Source organism: Zonotrichia albicollis, chromosome 3 (genome assembly GCF_047830755.1).
Source record: "Zonotrichia albicollis isolate bZonAlb1 chromosome 3, bZonAlb1.hap1, whole genome shotgun sequence".
Lineage (NCBI taxonomy): Eukaryota > Metazoa > Chordata > Aves > Passeriformes > Passerellidae > Zonotrichia > Zonotrichia albicollis.
The window spans coordinates 59,856,100-59,874,673 of NC_133821.1; the positions used below are offsets into that span (position 1 = coordinate 59,856,100).

The 18,574-nt window shown below is 41.4% G+C and overlaps 1 protein-coding gene across 4 annotated transcripts; it reads left to right on the plus strand.

The window, feature by feature from the left end:
• The first annotated feature begins 907 nt into the window (after window positions 1–907).
• FBXO30 (F-box protein 30) lies at window positions 908–18,335 on the plus strand. Of its 4 annotated transcripts, none has more exons than XM_014268602.3 (4): window positions 908–1,162; window positions 5,650–5,754; window positions 12,467–14,564; window positions 15,404–18,335. In XM_014268602.3, the coding sequence occupies exons 3-4, from the start codon at window positions 12,483–12,485 to the stop codon at window positions 15,605–15,607; spliced, it is 2,286 nt and encodes a 761-aa protein (XP_014124077.1). In that variant the 5' UTR covers window positions 908–1,162; window positions 5,650–5,754; window positions 12,467–12,482; the 3' UTR covers window positions 15,608–18,335. The 4 variants fall into 4 exon arrangements, with proteins under 4 accessions (XP_014124077.1, XP_005489242.1, XP_014124078.1 ...); XM_026794829.2 differs by lacking the exon at window positions 908–1,162 and adding an exon at window positions 1,289–1,650; XM_005489185.4 differs by lacking the exon at window positions 5,650–5,754 and having other exon boundaries at window positions 909–1,162.
• Window positions 18,336–18,574: the final 239 nt, after the last annotated feature.

Consider the following 18,574-nt stretch of genomic DNA (forward strand, 5'->3'; position numbering starts at 1 on the left):
AAAATATTTTTTCTTGTCAATTAACTAATCTCCTTGCCCTGTATCTTCTGCGGCCACACATATCTAGCTGTACATTTAATATTCTACCTCTGAAAAAAAGGGTATGGTCCAAGTTAAACTGCCTTTTTTTCTTTTCTCAGGACTCTTAAGACACATTGCAGCCCCTTAAAACACGGCATGCATAAGAGGAGTAAGAACCCTCACAGGGGTAACACCCTGTATAATTCGTACCTAGCCTCTTAAAGGACAGGCTTCCATAGGCCGAAGGGCAGCACCTGCCAAGGAAGGCTCAGTAATCAGCACCTGTGGGTGCATGGCCAAGTTTCTGGGAATAAAGATCTGGACCAGAAGTCTAACACACTCCAAGAAAGGTGTTAGAGAATCATTGTCGGTAACACCGAAAGGCATACAGCAGTGTTACTGATGGCTACCAGGAAAGTTTTTGTTGACCTGACAGCTTTAGCAGGGCCCAGTGCCGGTAGAGGCCCCGAAAAGGTGACTTTGGTTAACGGGATGGATTGTTGTGGTGTGGTGGTGGATCTACGCTGGAACCAAGGCTGGTGATCTGGCCCCAGGAGAGCGGAGCGAGGCTGTCAGGACTCAAGGCAGCAGCCGTCCTCACCGTGCCCTCAGCCCGCGCCACAGGAGGGCTCGGGAGCGTTGCCGGGGCAGGGACCCCAGGGGCAGCGCAGGGGCTCCAGGCGTGACCGGGCCGGACCCACAGCCCCGGGGCGGCAGCGCGCTCCCGGCCCCGCACGCCGCTCCCGGCCGCGGCCGCCTCCGCGCACGCGCGCAGGGGGAAGTGGGGAGAGCGCGCGGCATTCGGGCGCCCCGCCCCCTCCGCCGAGGGCGAACGGGGCTGCGCCGGCGCCCGCGCGCTCCCGGGCCTCGGCCCCGCCCCCCGGCGGCCCCGCCCCGCCCCGCGCGCTCCCTGTCCCTGGCACGCGCGCGCGCGGCCGGCGGGGGCGCGGCCGGAGCGGGGTCGCGCCGGGAGCCCCGCGGGCGGCGAGGCCGGGCCGGGAGAGGCGGAGCGAAGCGAAGCGAGAAGAAGAGAAGAGAAGCGGACCGAGTGCGGCGGCGGCCGGAACCCGGCGGGGGGAAAGCGCGAGGCGCAACGCAGGCTCCCGCGCCTGCTCGCCTGCTTGCGGAGCGACGGGGACGGGTGAGCCGCCGCCGCTGCTGTCCGCGAGTGGCGGGGAGAGCCGGGCCCTGCGCCCGCCTGGGGCCGCGCCCGCTGCCCGGCAGCCGGGCGGTAAACAAATGGCGGCCCGGCGGGGGCCCGAGCGCCCGGGGGCGCCTCCCCGGCGCCAGCCCTGACAGCTCGCCGTTGGCAGAGGCCGCGAGGGGCTCCGTGTGCGGCTCCGCCGGCGTCGCCTCCTCCTCGCGCCCCCCTGCCCCGCGGGCCCGCAGCGCCGGCTGTGTGCCGGCCGGGCCGGGCCGGGTGCCGCTGCCGCCGGGCCCGAGGGTGGCGGCGGACCGAGCTGTGTCGCGGCCGCTCCCGCTGACCCCGCCGTGCTGCCAGCGCTGTCGGGGTGTCGCGATTGCACGTGGGAAGGGCGTAGGGCCGGGGTCTGCCTGGGGCTGTGAGACCGCAGTCGGAGAGTCGCCTTTCGGCGTGAAAGGAGGGAGAAGAGGGCAAATAGTCCAGAGGTATTGCTGAAATCCTTCCCTAATCCCCCGTGTGCGTGTTATTTCGTGTAAATGTGCTCAGACCGTGCAAGAGGTTGTGTTTTCTCTCTTCTCTCGGTCTCTTTTTTTAATGGCCGTTTTTTGACGTGCGGTGGAGCCTTTGTTTCCCTCCTTGAAGAAGGTAACGAGGGCTGTGTGCTTGTACTCCTGTAACCCCGCGGGTCGGCCATCAGAAGCGTACAGGGAGATGACAGCGGCTTGTTGAGCGGCTCGCGTCTTGGAACGGTTGTGTGGCATCACTTCCAAAAGTTCCAGCGTCGCTGTTGTTCGCAGCAGGTCTTCCAAATTCTTAAGGGAAATAACCCGTGGGCTGGAGAGGTGGCTTTCTTTTGTTCTGTAAAACTCTACTCGGATTTGGCTGAGGAGCTTTTCATAATCCTTGTTTCCCTTTCCCTGATTGTGTTGTTAATAATGCCAGAGAAGTGTTTGTTAACATACTAGTCCAAACCCAGTGCCCCTGAAGTAACAGCCTCACCTTGCTTGTGCTAGCACTTAAGGCAAGATATCTCCTCTGCTTTCCCTAGAATTGGTGTAGATGGTTAAGTCCTTCACCTGGAAGCCTGCTGCCTTCTGCTTCACCTTGGTGTGATACACCTTAACTGGTGCTGTGGTTTGGGGGGTTCAGGTGCGTGCATCCGGTTTGAGGAGGATGTCAGTTATCTATGGCCTTCTCCCAGAAGTACAGAAAATATTAGAAGAACTTTGTTGGTAAGCAAGTCGAGTACCTGGAATACTGAAAAATGCACTGGCAGCTTTACTCTGTAGGCATGTAAATATCTATGTGGACTTTCTCCATAATGGTCAGGTTTCGTCGAGAGAAGAAATAGATTAGAGAAAGTGAATTGGGATTGTATTGCAAGCTGAAACTTTTTGTGGGGTCTCTTCTCTCATTTGCTTCCAAAGTTGGAAGGTGTTAGAGAACAGGAGAATCCCCACAGAATGGGCAAAAGCTATGCAAAAACAGTGTTTTTACTCTGCTGCCTAAATATTCTTTCTTTTTGCACTAAATTCTGCATTTACACAATTAACTTCTTAAATTCGGGTTATATTTCCCTTGCTTCCTACTTCAAAGTTAGAAGTCTGATGGGCAAAATAAGTGCTGTGTTCAACAAGCAATATCTGGTTGGAAAACTTCTGGACAAGGTTTCTGCTTCTTTTTGTACAGCCAGGTTTTTAGGTCGTGAGGAGTGTCTACAGCAGAGGGTGTAGTCTACAACTTTGTGAAGAAGAAAGCATATGGTTATTAGTCTTCAAATGAGTTCTGTGGCTGCTGCAGGTTTCAGCTGTGTAAGAAACCCCTGGTTTGCCTTCAGTCCATTTGAGCTAAAAGGAGCAAAATTTTCCTCACATCCATAGACCTATTGCTTTGGTAGGCTCTGTCTAAAAGGAGGCATATACTGTTTGCCTCTGGCAATGAGATCCAGTGGAATAAACACGGGAGTAGGGAATGATGTGTAGTCATCATTGTACTGGTGACAATTTCCCTTCAGTTTCCATATCTGCATAATGAGAATAAAGATAATGTATCTATTGGTGAGATTGTTAGATTGTATAAGGGGTGGTAAGTATTCCTGAACAGACCACAAAGAAACGAATATTTGCATTATTGATGGTTACTAAGAAATCTGTGTAAGCTGCCCTAAGTGTCAGGGCACTATCTAGTCTCAATATTGAATGAAGGAAAAAGACTGAAAAGTCTTGTAATATAAACTGCTCTGAAACAGGCCAAGAGAGTTAAAATGGCAGGGGAGCTCTATATTCTGGCTTACTTTGCAAGCTACTGTTTTTTAAAGTTTCTGGTGTGACACTTGGTGTCTTACTATAATCTTTCAGTAATCTTTTAATGCTGTTTGAAGCTTCAGGAGCCTGCAAACCCCTATAGGCAATACAATATCTAGTTGAGTATTTTGTGCTGTTTCTTACCAAATGTCCAGCATTGATCTGAGCTCTCAATGTGAGATCACAATGAAAAAATGATAGGTCTAAACTTAAGACTTGAGAATGAGAGGCATGGTGAGGTGAGCTTCTGAGTGATACAGCTACAGCTGTTCATGTAAAACTTTAGGTAGTGGTTCAGGCTGAGTGTGATACCTGGTTCAGGCTTTGCTGCAGAGGTGCTGGAACACGGGTGGTGTTTTGTTGAAGTTCAGTCTTTTATTTGTCTGTTTAGAAACATCTCTAGTACAAACTGTAGTTTTCCAAAACTTTATAGGATCTTTATAGGAGTGTGCTTTATTGGCAAAGCTTTAATGCTCTTACAAAACCTTGTTTTGTCTGAGTCACTGTTGTCACCAGATAAGGAATGTGTTTGGATAGGATCGTTCAGCTGGAGTCCTTGGGCAAAAAGAAGTAGCATCAAGCCTGTTGACATTTGGAAAAGGTGGTCTAAATGATATTAGAGATAACAAATTGATGAATAATCAGATGTCCTAAAACCCTGTACAAACTTGTAGTGAAGATGTTTGTGTTTTCCAGTTCTTCATTCATGTTAGAAACATATTGAAAGAGCTGGTATGACATGCTGACTATGAGATATATTCCCAGCTTTCTGTGATCAGCTCTTTGAGATAGGTGAGTTTTGGTTTAGTTTTGGTTAGTTTAGTTTAGTTTAGTTTTGGTTTAGACAATGTTTTTATTTAGAACTATCTTTTTTTTTTTTTTTTTTTACTGTTTTGTTGGTTTTAAAACCAAGCAGCTTGGAAGGGGGAAAAGCCTGACAGTTGCTGAAAAAAGTGGCTTTCATTTGATAAGAAATACCTGAAAATAGAATGAAGTTGGCAAGACTTTGTCTTATAATATTGAATATTTTTGTTTTACTTCAAGTTTTTCAAAATATTTTGAGAGAAACTCCCATAATTTCTACTTCAGTGTAATCTGATAAGGTATCCTTGTGAGTATGTCTGTTAAATTTTTTTGTGTACTGTTTGGTTTGCTACATATTAGCCAGGCCATTTCTACTACCAAGGGTATATTTTTAACAGAAAACATAATATGGACAGAATACATGACATTGCACTTCAACGTAGGATGTTGGAGAGAACTTGCTTTCATAGTCTATTTACTTAGAGTTGTTTTGTCATTTTGCTATGGGACCTGGTTAAACTTGTGTAGTAAGACCTGAAACAATATATTAATGAGATGTTTGGCCTGATTTCTCTAAGTATGCAGAGGTCAGGAATCCTTCGGCAGCAGCATGTATGAATTAAAATCTTATGTAAGAAGGATTTATTTTTGGTTTCTTTTGGATGGTTCAAACTACCTACTGTAATACAGAATGCATTATTTTTTTCCAGTAGTTCTGCTTCTGGTTACTGAGAAATGGCTTATTTTCTTGCCTGCTTTTCTGGAGGATTTGCAAGTTGGTATTGGGATAAGAATATCATTGTTCCTTTGGGCATATCCCCTCGGTTTCACCTCTCTCAAGTTTTAGTGGTAATCCTTGGGAATGAAGCAATGGAAGAAGCATCTTGTTACAGTAAAAAGCGTTTTAATAGTAAGCAACTTGCTCAATAAGTTCCCATGTATGAAGACTGAAGATGGACAAATTTTAACTAGACTAAAATGCAGTTTGTAAAAGAATCTAACTTTATTTATTTCTTTTAGTTCTCTAGCTATTGCATTCTTTCATATGAGTTTAGGGTTTTTTTTCCTGAAATGGTCAGAGCAGTGAATTAAGTGCAGTAGCTCAGAATAATAACTTTTAATAATGTCTTACAACCTTAAATATAATTAGGTTACCATCCAGTGTGACTAACAGCTAGCAATAAGCTAAAATGACAGAACTTAGGTTGTACTTGGGAAGTCTATTAAAAATTTGTTTATATTCCCATAAAATCTGCAAAAAATTTCAATGTTTGTAGCCCAGACAGTGTAAGCACGTACCTTTTTAGGGGATTGCACATACATAAAGTAATGTCTACACCTGAAATGAAACCTTACTTCTGATCTCATTTCTTGCAGAATCTGCAGCAATCGAGGAGTCACTCTGTGTTCAAGTTCAGAAGTGCTTTACACATGAAATCTACTGGCTCTGTAGCTGATTCTGCCCTGTCACCATCTCAACAGGTAGAGTGCTTTTGTGCCTGAGCCATGCAGCAAGTGTAGCTGTTCCTCGTGCAGTTATCCTGTGTCCGTGTGTGCCCCAAGGCACATTGAGCTCTCTGGGTTTCTTGTCAGGGAAATCTGTCAGGGAAGCAAGAATGCATGGCAGATCTGTCACAAAAGTACTCTAAAGAAAAGCCTAGTAGTTTGGCTTTTGATTTTTAGCACTCTTTTAACTGAGTTTAACAACGATAGAAGAAAGTGTTCTGTCGTTTCATCAGAAATTCTGTTCTAAAATGTAACAAAGCCAGACAAGGAGGGCATCAGTGGAGAGTCCACTTCAGTCAAAGCGTCTCTTTTCCCCTTGAATTTTTTTTTTTTTTTTTTTGGCTGCAACGGTTTGGGAGGAAATAATTGCACTGTATTCTCTGAATGATAGGAAGATGGTTTGCCACTAGGAAGAAAGGATATTTGGAGCAGGGGCAGACAGGGAAAAGTCTTCTTTATAAGGTTGGCATAAAAATGGTTGCAATTCCCTATAATTCTGTAGTGCTCATTGTTTCTGCGGTAGTTACAGATTTCCCTTTTTTGGTCTGGTTTGTTTGTGAGGTGGATAGGTAACTTTGAATTATGCTTAAAAAAGCAGCTAGTGTATATATTCCTTCGATGTTAGGCCACTGAGAGAACTAGAATCTTTCCAGAAGTATGTGTTCCCCCAAGGTTTTTTTTCTTGCAGTCAAAAGCCATGTTTTAGTGTAACCTTCTTCTATTTTAGTGTAACCTTTTTCTGTCTCTTTTGTGTAATACATAATAATAGCTGTAGACTATGTTGGTAATGGTTGAAGTAGTGTCCTGGTTACGTACTAGTTTGGGCTTAGTAATAGGAGCTCTTTTCATCTTTTCAGTGATTAACAATAAATTAATGTAAACTTGTTCTAGTATGTTCAGTATGTGCAGTCACTACCAGCCAGGGAAGATGTTCTTGTCTTTGTTGTGGATGAATTTATGTTTGAGGATGCAATGAACACTCATCCATCGAACTGTTTTGAATATGGTTTTAGCTTCCCTGGTCTACCTTTTTGTAACAGAAATCAGGGTTGTCCTAATGAACTTAGGGGTAGGTGGTGGTAATTAGTATTGTGTAAGGTTGAGAATTTAAGTTTGGCATCTGAAAGAGAAGCTCCTAACAGAAACCAGAGAAAAAGATGGAAGATATACAGCTGTCTCTTCTGATGCCTTGGACTAGCTGGCTTGAACAGAGGCTAGACAGAGTTAGAGAATAAAGTGAGCATTTGTCAAAGGCCTTTAACAGGTACACCTTGGGCAGTGCAGGAGCCTCACAGAGGCTATACCCAAGATGGATGATGGTCCTGAGTTTTTTGGGCAGGTACAAGTGTAGTCTATTTGCATATCAGGGGTTAATTGTCCAATTGCAGCTTCAGGTAATGAAGTCACACTCCTCTAGTTTGCTCCCCCCAATTTAGTTTTGTTTATACTTTTTGGCCTGAGGCTGTGATGATCACCTTGGTTCTCAGGCCTGGAAGGATTGTTTTGTCAGGCCAAACTGTGATGAGGACTAACTAACACTCTGTGTGGAGTTCAGAGTTATACACTAATGCAGTACAGGATCTGAAAACTATAAAAGCTAAAACTTAAGGCATCACTTCTGCAGTGTCCAAAACAAAAGGGAATTTTTTAGTATGGTTTGCATGTATTTGCTTGTGGGTGGATTTGGATGCTCCTGGGAGTTTAAACCTGTAGTACAGCTTGTGTGTCTCTAGTCTTCTACTTCCTTGAAGCAGTAATTTAAGAACCTGTTGGTCTGTTCAGTTGAATCTGATAGAAGTGTCTTAAAGGTAGTTGAGCTTTATAGGTTTGATCAATAATAGGGGTCTGTGTAATGGAGGGCTCCAATAGCAGTAATGGTTGCTGTGATTTCCTGTCTTATTGGCCCCAAAGTATTCATATAGGAGTGAGTGGGCAAGCAGGCTTTGGGCTTGATGCTGCTAAGTACAGTTTTTTGTGGTATAGAAGAAAGTAAGAGCTCACACTTGCAGCTGAAGCATTGTGTGTGTCTGAAACCCTTATTATGCTATTTTAATGTTTGTGTTACAGCAGCAACTGGAAATCACGTGGCTGTAGCAGCTGGAATTTTAATCCTTTTAATTATGACAGATTTTCAAAGCATGTTCTGGCTGATTTAGTCAGCTGACTGTATAGTATGTACAATAACATCAAGTGATGGCACAAATTCTGAGAGCAGTGGTCACCTCACTGGAACGGGATGTATTTTTAGGTTTCTCTGCTAGTAACAGTCAAGAGTATGTACTTCAGCACCCTGAACTGAAGGAACTGAAGCTGGTTGCTGACACTACACTATCAGAAATGGACAGCTGTTCGTTCTTGCTCTAGTCATTGATCTGACACTGTCTTCTGACCATATTGTGACAAGGAACACAGTGGGATATAAACTCTGTCAATATTATTGGTGTTTTAACAACAGGTATTTTTCTTTATGTCAGCAATGACATTCTTTGTTAGCCCTTTCAATTTGCTGTATTAGAGGAAATAAAAGGACTTGTTACCTCCAGCGAGAATTTTCTTTATCTCGCCTTTACCCAACAGGTCTTTTCTTTACAAAGCAGTATTTGGGAAGGGGGTGGTTCTTGTTCTCAGTATAGTACTAATGATATATTGGTCCTGGTTCTTTAATGGGAAATTATTCATATGTGAATGCTCCTAATCTATGAATGAAAGAGGTGCTAAGTTCTGCGATTTACAAAGTTAGCTTACAAAATAGAGTGAGTCATGGCCATTTGCTGATTAATCAGTGTGCTAATTCTTGAGGTCTTATCTATTTATTTTACCAGTTTGATAGGGTCACTTGTTTTTTTTCCTTTAGACTTAATTTGCAATTTAAGAATTGAATTATATCAGAAGCCTAAAGTAGTTCAAGCAGTCCAGGAACTCATGACTGCCCAAAACAGCTGTTGAGTTTGAAGCTCAAGTATTAAAATTAAAAATGCATAAAAGGGCATCTAATATATTTAAAGAGACTTTGTAGTAACTTACAAATAAAATGCAGCATTCTGACTAAATTGAAGTTTTGCAGGAGGTACTGAGGAGTTAAGGCTTGTAAGCAGAACGCGGAATTTTAGCAAATGTTGTGATGGTTTACTGATGTCTGAAGATATTTTAAATTATATGTTTAGAAAATGAGCCAAAGGATTTGAATTTTAAGATAAATGATAATTAATATCAAGCTTCTTGGTGACCAGTAAAATTCTGATTTATAGAAACTGAGAGAATAAGTTACTTCAGCTATTTAATCGATTTTGTGCATAACTGTTTCTTGATAAAACCAATCTGAAGCATCTGTAATAGAACAAATTAGCATCTAGCTATTGATAAGACTTGGGATTTTAGTGTCAGCTTTGGCTTTCACACACTGTCTGTTAGTGATATTTGATGTTTTCACCAGATTTTGTTTCATTCTTGTTTTGAAAGGTCATTTGCTTATATGAAATAATTAAGTTTTGATGAATATTAGCTTATGAGTGAAAGGAGTTCAGGAGCCTGAAAAAAGCCAGTATCATTGTGCAACTCAAGTTTCACAATCCGACTTGTAAAGACCAAGATAGTGTGCTGGGGAGGAGGATGTTTTACTGTCTTAATAGAATGTTCTGTGTAAGCTCAGGCTATTTAAAGATACTATTTAATGATGGTTGACTAATTTAGGGTATGTCTGCAGAAACAGTGCAGGCAAACATGAGCTCAGTTTGACTTTCTGAGCTGCTGCTGCATGTGGGCCAGCTTTGGCCTAGAAGCCGTAGAATAGTGCTGGCCCTGCAGTGTATGCTGTTTTTCCAACATAATTCATGTATGTCCCCTCTCTGGGTTGAATGGAGGTGGCTCATCTGCCTTGCCCAAAATCCGTAAAATTTTGGCCCAAATTGCTGTCGTGCAACACATCTGACATGATCTGATGGTGCTGATGTGAAATTCCCACTGAAGTGTCACAGTCAGTATGGAATGGGCTACAAGCAGCCCTGAGGCTCTGGAAAGGACGTGTGTCCTCCCCTGCTCCACAAGGCGGGATGTGCCCAGCATGGAGCCATGCGGCAGCAGCACCCAGGGCAGCCCCTCGCTGCTGTGGGGGAACATCCCTGCTCCTGTGGGTGTCCTGTGAGTCTTGACAGCACTGCCCCTGGGCAGCTGTCAGACTGTACCCAGCTTTTCCACCCTGTGGGAAAGGACATTGGCAGCTCATGACATGAGTGCCCCCTTTTCACCTGGGGTGCTGTCAAGTGGATGGTGAAGCCGAGAGCATCCATAGCCCCCACAGTGAGGCAGGAGTCACCTCGGGTGCCCTCATGCGCAGGTGAGACCTGTTCAGCTGAGCCCAGGTAGCAATACACTGTCCCATCCTAGGAGTTATTGGTGCTCCTGCCTGAACACACCCACATGCTGCTCTCCCAGGGGCTCACTTCTGGCCAGCTTGAAGTGAGCAGGCTGTTGCTCTGTGGGAGCAGGACCCTGTTTAGAATAGATGAAGTAGGGGCTGGGCTCTCTAAAGGCCCTGGCATTATAAACTAGGAATTGTCTTTTGCAGTGCTATTTCCATTTTGTCTTACTCACTTTAAAATACACACATAGCCTGAGAGCTTCCTTTTGATCTCTGTTCACCTGTTGACTTGAGAAGTTGTTTGGTTTCAGTATTGATGGAAATTTCTGAGATTTTCTTGGGTCTAGCAACAGGCTGCGGTATTTGGCAATAATTACTCAGAGAAGGCTTTGCTGGAAGAACTAAAATTATCTTCGGAGAAGTCAAATAATTTTTTCATTCTTTACTGAGCATGTTTTTAATCTCTTTGTAGTAGGTGCTATCTGATTTAATTTGCAAGTCAAAAGCAGGTTGTGTGCAGGAGATGTTTGCAAAAATGTTGAACAAGTCAGCCACTGAGTCCAGTGACTGATACGCTTGACAATTTATTTGAAACTTAGTGTTACTAAGTATATAAATGCTAAGGTATGGTGGGGGAAATTCAGCTATGTTTTGCCTGCTAAGTGTAACACATATGCCTTTTTGTTAAAAGTGCTCAGGAGAGTGGGTGGCTAAAATATTTAAGTTATCCAAATTACGAAGCATGGGGGGTTGAGGACTGATTGCTACTTAAAGTTGGCATGAATTTCAAAGCATTATAAAAGAATACAAGTGAGTGAGGTGTCACATATATTTCTGTTTAAATGCTTTAAATTATTTAAGGTGGAGTGTCTAAAAGGCACTTTTGTTTCCTTTTGACTTCAGTTTCCACGGAAGCAGTTTTCCTTTTATAGTTTAGAGTAATTGTAATTTAGGAAGGTTTAATGCATTAAACCTGAAGTGTTTAGTCTAAAGACAATGCATGAGAGCACTTGTTAGCAGAATAAGGAACCATTTTTATTAATTTTAAATTCTTTGAGCGTTTTATTTCTCAAGAAAATTGCTAGAGGGAGAGGAGTAAGGAAAAGATGGAATGAACAATTCAATTTTGAGATTTGGCTATGTACAAATCATTCACTGATACCTCTGAACTTTAATCCCTACTGATACCACTTCTGAGAGGGAGTTTGTAAAAGCATAGGGAAGAGCTTGGTAACTTGTGTGGGCCTGCACTCCAGTGGGAGAGCAGTTCCAGACTTTCTCAAAGTATGAAACAAAGACACAAAGTTTACTCTTCTTTTTTTTTCTTTGTTTTTTGTTTATTTTTCCACAACAAAGAATTGAATTTTTTATTGGTGTCAGTGTGTTGTTGTAGATTGCACCATGGATGCATATGCATTTTGGTTTTTATTGCTGTTTGGCCTTGTTATGCAGAGTTGTTGATATCCTGACACTTTGAATTGCTGGTATTATAATCAGGGTGGCCATGGGATGCATTAAAAATTACCTTTTGTGAGTTGAAGTGGACATATAGATACAACCATGTAGGCAACTAAAATTTTATGTAAATGTTTGCAGTGAAATAAAAGGACTTATTTAATATGTAGTATAATTATGTAGTATTATTTGCTACCCTTGTACAACAACTGCTGTAGAAAATAAAGGGAAGGGCTATAGGCTTCAGATGAAGAAAAAGAGTGAAGAGCTGTTGTAAAGGACTGCAGTCTGTCAGAAGCAGGGAGTGGGGAGAGAATGGGACAGAGCATGGAATTGAGATGCTCACTGAAGGCTGCAGATTGCCTTAAACAGAACTGCAAGAAGAGAGTGTCAGCGACTTAGGTGGTAGCAGGCAGCCTAGGGAACAGGTTGCCTCTGTTTAATTTAGAAAATTGGACATGAGGATGAATCTGGTTTCCTTTATTTTGTCTCTGTACTCTGTGCAATTGTATAATTTATAATTGTTGTTGGCTATGTAGTCAAAGGTCATGCTTTGTTTCTCATGGAATGATCTTTTTGCAATGAGTGGGGAAATGGGGCTGCTCCACAGTGAAGGATTACACAACATCTTTACTGAAGCTGCATATATTAGACCTGGTAAATAAATGCATAGACTATGTTCTGGGCTCTGATACAAACGTCTATTTTTAATTTTCAACTTAACTTTTAAGCACCAGTTCTTTGAAATAAGGAGTTATATACTCATTTTCTTAAAATGTCTACTGATCTAGCATGCAAAACTGCAAATAGCAGCTTGTAAATATTAACAATATTGAGTTAACATTCTGTGCTGTTGTCTCCTTTCTCTTTCCTCAGAATTGGATTTACAGTCATGGAGGAACATCAGCAGCACTTACACTGTGTGAACTGCGTCAGCCGTCGTTGTATGACCAGACCAGAGCCGGGCATTTCCTGTGATCTCATTGGCTGCCCCTTGGTTTGTGGGGCAGTTTTTCACTCATGCAAAGCTGAGGAACATCGCATGCTATGTCCACTTGAAAGAGTGCCTTGTTTGAATAGTGGCTTTGGATGTCCATTCATAGTAGCCCGAAACAAAATTGCTGATCATCTAGAAGTTTGTCCTGCAAGCGTGGTGTGTTGTACCATGGAGTGGAATAGATGGCCAGTCAGTTACGCTGACCGAAAATCTTACGAAAACCTGAGTAAAGATGTCGATGAAGTGGAGCAGCTAGATATGGCTTTAGCTCTTCAAGACCAGCGCATGTTATTAGAATCACTTAAAGTAGCAACTATGATGTCAAAAGCAGGTGATCAAATACCAGAATCCAGAGAGCAAACCTCTGTCAAATCAAGTGCCCCCGATACAGTGCATACCAATGGTTTAATGCCTGTAGATGAAGAGTCCTATGGTGCGATTTATCAAGCTACTGTAGAAACAACGAGAAGTTTAGCTGCTGCTCTGGATATCCTGAACACTGCTACGAGGGACATTGGAATGTTAAGTTCAAACCTCTGCATTTCACCACATGAAATGAAAGAAGATCCCAAGATTAAAGAACAAGCTTCTAGTGGCATTATTCAGGATAAAAAGTCTGACTCTGAAAATCCAGATGAAGATACTGTAGGAGCAGTTGGGGGAATTAACTTTGATAGCCTGAGTCAAAATTCACAAATGGAGCAAAATGGTTCTTGTGATATTTGTTATGATGTAGTGCAAAACCATGATTTAAATCTAAACCTCAGTAACTCCTCACTTTTGTGTAATGGTTTTCATGTAGAAAATGTAGAAAATGAATGTTCAAAGGTGTTGGACCACAGTGAAGATCTTGGTGTATCTAACTCAAAACCGTCCAGTGTAGCAAATGGTGAATGTACTGCATCTCATGATGACGAAGCATTAGAGTCTTGCAGCTCCTGCCCTGTAACAGCACAAGTTGAAGTAATACCAGCTGATCACTTAGTTAATGGCAATGCTAATCATGTGCTACTTCCCCATAATGCTAATGAAGAAGAAATATTAGAGAGACAAGTGGAGCAAGAAAGATTGAGAAACATAGATGCGTTTTCACTTTTACGGCATCGATCGTACAGATTCCTTGTTAACCATTATTGGTCAACACCAAAAGAAGACAAAGCTGTTGATACATCAGATTTGGAGATAACAGAAGATCCTATGGGTCTTCAGGGAATTGATCTAATCACTGCAGCTCTGTTGTTTTGCCTAGGAGATTCTCCTGGAGGTAGGGGGATATCGGAAAGTCGCGCTGTCGATGTATATCATGTTGACTTTGGGACCCAGACGTTTTCTCTCCCATCTGCTATACTGGCCACAAATACAATGGTGGGGGAAATAGCTTCAGCTTCTGCATGTGATCATGCCAACCCACAGCTCTCAAATCCAAGTCCATTCCAGACCCTTGGATTGGATTTGGTATTGGAATATGTGGCTAGATACCAAACAAAACAGCGTTCAATGTTTACATTTGTTTGTGGACAGTTGTTTAGAAGGAATGAATTTTCGTCGCATTTTAAGAATGTGCATGGAGACATTCATGCTGGCCTTAATGGCTGGATGGAGCAGAGGTGCCCTTTGGCATATTATGGGTGCACGTATTCTCAACGAAGGTTTTGCCCTTCAACGCAAGGGGCAAAAATTATTCATGACCGCCACTTACGGTCATTTGGAGTTCAGCCTTGTATATCCACAGTGTTAGTAGAACCAGCAAAAAGCTGCTTAATTGGACTACACAATGACCATCTGAGTAGTCTACCTTTTGAGGTGCTGCAGCACATTGCTAGTTTTCTAGATGGCTTTAGTTTATGTCAGCTCTCAAGAGTGTCACGTTTAATGAGAGATGTGTGTGGAAGCTTGCTTCAAGCACGTGGAATGGTGATACTGCTTTGGGAGAAGAGAAAGTGCCCAGAAGGAAGTTCTTGGCAGGTAAAAGAAAAGGTAAGTTACTATTTTTTTATTTTGAAGGTGAAAGGGAAAGTATTATATTGGTTCTGTTTCTGGTTTTTTTCTTAATATTATGTCTGTTACTACTGGATTTTGATATGATAACCTTTCAAGAAAGAGATCTTTGTATAGAAAAAGTGAAAATTGCTGCAGATTGTCTCAGTCTTCTCCACACTTGGAGACACAGAAGTAGAGTCTGTATAGTTTTTGCTGGATGTAAGTATATTAGCTTCTGTTTTTTTCCAATATTTTCAAATGTTAAAAGATTACTTCTTGATTTGCTTTAAGATCAGTATTTCATAGAAGTGGGAAAGCTGCCTACAAAAGTTTGCTTTCCTTGCCTGTGTAGTGTTTACAGCAATTTCTATTTTCAAGCCTGTTGAGATCATATCTATTGCCTTGGTACTGAATGCCTTAAATATGGAAATACTTTAAAACTTTTGGATGACCTTTGTGTAATGTAGTTTTTACCGTTCTCCCCACTCCAAACTCCAAAATATTTGCAGCACTCATTTGGAATTGCACAAGTTGATAAGAAACAAACTATTGTGGCTGGTCTTAAAATACCTTGTAATTTATCTTCCGATTGTATCTATTTTATGGACACAAAAATATTGCCTTTGTTTCTTCCCAGTGTTCAGAGTTGTCTTGGAGTCTCAATCAGCCTGGGACAAACAGTACTAAGTTCTGTATAGTGTATTTTTGTCATGTTGATTTTTAGTATGAGTTATTGGCAGCATTACATGAAAGTTCTGTAGCACAAGCATGTGATTTGCTGCTCTGAGTTCAGGTATCTTGAAACGCTGTGAGCCTAAGTGCAGTTTATTTCCTAGGTCTGGCGCTTCAGTACAGCCTTTTGTACTGTGAATGAGTGGAAGTTTGCTGACATTGTGAGCATGGCTGACCACTTGAAGAAGTGTAGCTACAACGCCGTGGAGAGGAGAGAGGAGGCCGTGCCGCTGCCATGCATGTGTGTGACGCGAGAGCTCACCAAGGAGGGACGCTCGCTGCGCTCTGTTTTGAAGCCAGTACTTTAAGCACTGCTGCCACTCCAATTGCACATACACTCAAGCACCTGATAGAACCTCGGTAATATTACGAGACACTTTATTAATGTACTAAAGATACTTTCTAGCTAAATCTACTCTGTCACTGTGTATATAAGGTTTGAAGTGACATTTATTTTTTATAATACTGTTTAGCTGGAAAGTAATGAAAGTTGCCTTAACGTTTGAAAAATTCGGAACTTGCTGGACAGGGTAGTTTTATCTAACTTATGTAATTTAAGAACAAAATCCTAAGGTGTGTTTTCTGATTCACTGGTGCCCATGTAGCTGTTGACTGAAAACATTTCAAAAATGGCCTCTAAATGGTATCCACATTTGGATAGGAAACACTGAACTGTAGTGAGAGAAAAGTCCTCTCCAAATCCTGTACCTTCTGTGTCTGGTAATTTTTTTTTTTTAACAAATTATGATCCAAATATTTGAAAGATAAGGAAGAATTCAATACTTTATAATAGATGTCTCAAACACAGCTTTTAAGCACATCTTTTCTCATTAAATTGGTGTTCTAATGCTCTTCCTAGTTAACAGGTGATCTAGGATCAGCTTTTTTTTTAAAGAAAGGTTTTAAAGGTTTTTTAGGAATGATGTAAGTGAACTCAGATTTACAGCAGCTTTATTATTAGTACAACTTTGTTTTGACATGTCAACAATTGCTATTTCTTCTTCTGAACTCTTAACAAGTTGTTTTACTTCTGGGAGCAAAACTTTTAGAGCTAAAACCATGTAATACTAGTTTTTACTCTCACACCTACAATGATATCAATGTCAAATGTTCAGAAAATTTTTCCTTGTCCTGCAGTTGGCTGAGGGTTAAATTGCTTGAGCAGTCAGAAATTCAAAGTATGTGATGAACAGTTATGAATTTATAGTGCAGCTAATGAAAGGGCTTTACTTGTTCTGTGGTATTGTGACATGTATTGTCTCCTTTTCTGTTAATTTGTCTATAAAAATGCTGCTTTTATAAGGAGCATTTTAAATTACTGGTATGTATAGCAAATGTATCATCTTCATAAGATGAGACATGATTTGTTAATTGTGTAAGGCATATCAGAAATGTTATGTTAATCCACATTTGTTAAACCAATAAGTCCAATTTGCTTCCCGTCTTCCATAAGAAAAGATCTTACAAAGTGTTTGTGAACAGAGAATACACGCTATGAAAAATGGCCTGGTATAGCAAAACTTTAATAACTTGAACTGACTTTCCAACTTGTTTGTATTACTGTCGGTGTCTCTAGCCTGTTGCACTTAGCAACTGTGCCACAAAACTAAAACAGAAACAGACCAGAGCTTGGAACAATGAAATACAGTGTGTATTTCCATTATAGGAAAAAAAAAAAAAGAGATTAGTAAGGAGAAGATGTTTACAAAAGTGGCTAAATTTATTACTTGCAATTTCTGTACCGGACACTTGTTTATGGCTAATCTGGCTGCAGTTCACAGCTTTGGGATCTCTGCATTTCCCATTCTGGATTCAGTCCAGCTAAACATTCACTGCCTTTTTTTCTCTTCAGAGTGCTACAGGTGCTCAGAAAAAAAACCCCAAAAAACAGTGCCATGAGTTGAAATTATAAGAACTCAAATAGAAGCTTTGCCTGGATCTTCAAACTGCATGTTCTCATTCCACAACTTCTCTTCTTTGTTGTGTAAAGAGAAGAAAGGAGTAAACCCTCTACAGAAGTTAGCAACATTTGCAGTAATTCTTAGCTGTTACCACAGTTATCTGGAAAGGAGGATCTAGATTCAAGTAGAGATCTGACTATACCAACTGGGTTTTAGGTAGAAATCTTACACCCCCAGCCTGGTTCCTTGAATACATTGAAATGCTCATTATCCACAAATTCTTCTGTACAAGGCAGGAGATGACTTTCATCAGTTCTTGTCTTTCAGCTCTAATGGCTCCTTGCTGCTGCTCTCCAGTGTTTAAAAGTAGTTGTGTGACTGGAAGGATCGTGAAAGTTGAGGAGATAATGCTCGCATTTATGGCTAAATCTACTTCAAAACATCTGTCTTGGGTTACTGGTGTTTTTTAGTGAGCAATGTGGTGGTCTTGGTACTCTGCATTCTTTGTAACTCCCCAGAACCCTGATAAGTACAGTAGGCAGGCACGTGTCTTGGTGCTTATGGAAAGGAGTTAGAGGAACTGGTGTCAGAACCTCGCTTGTAGCACAGTGCAGAACTGCATTTAAAGTATCATCAGTTGTTGATCTATTAAAATGAACTTTTAAAGTACTCTTTTTAAGAAATAACACTATTTCTCAATACATGCACTTTTATTTTCAAATGTAGATACAGGCTTTTTTGTTAAATTAGTTTATTTTTTATGAGAATCCAGAGCTATTAAAATATCAATGTTGTAAACAACATATCTGCCTTGTAAACTGCTCCAAATGCAGAAATACAGTATACTTAGGATAAAACTTTTTTTTTTACACTGCTATGCAGTTTGTAAAACATCTATGGTGTATAGTCAGTCTATCAAAATGTGACCTGTTCACATTTGCCCTTGAATTTTAAAAATGTCATATCCCTTTCCTGGTACATGTTCCGTACAGCATATATAGACAGCTGTTCCAGTCTTTCTTTTACTTGATACCACATTGCTACTTTGTTTAAGATGTTATGTTTTCAATCATTATGCAATATTTTTTTCAATGTCTGTTGAAATCTTAATAAAACTTTTGGAGTTTCTCTTTTAGTATGAGTGTATTTTCTTTAAAGCTCATCCCCAGCCTTTGGGTGTTCAAGCATGGTGCTCAGTGTCTGCCTATGGGAATCCAGTAAGTACTCCAAAACTAAAGTTACATATGGGAAACTATTTGCAAACATTCAAACATTGCATAATTTTGAAATTATTAATATTTATACACCTTTCAGTATGAAGACTGGTCATTCATTTTCAGATTGTCTGCCCATTTCTATTGCTTTGGTCTATTA

Excerpts from the sequence above, each read along its gene's own strand:
- FBXO30 (XM_014268602.3), top strand. The coding sequence starts at position 12,483 with ATGGAGGAACATCAGCAGCACTTACACTGTGTGAACTGCGTCAGCCGT. Across the intron at positions 14,565-15,403 it reads CTTGGCAGGTAAAAGAAAAG|GTCTGGCGCTTCAGTACAGC; the intron begins GTAAGTTACTAT and ends TTTATTTCCTAG.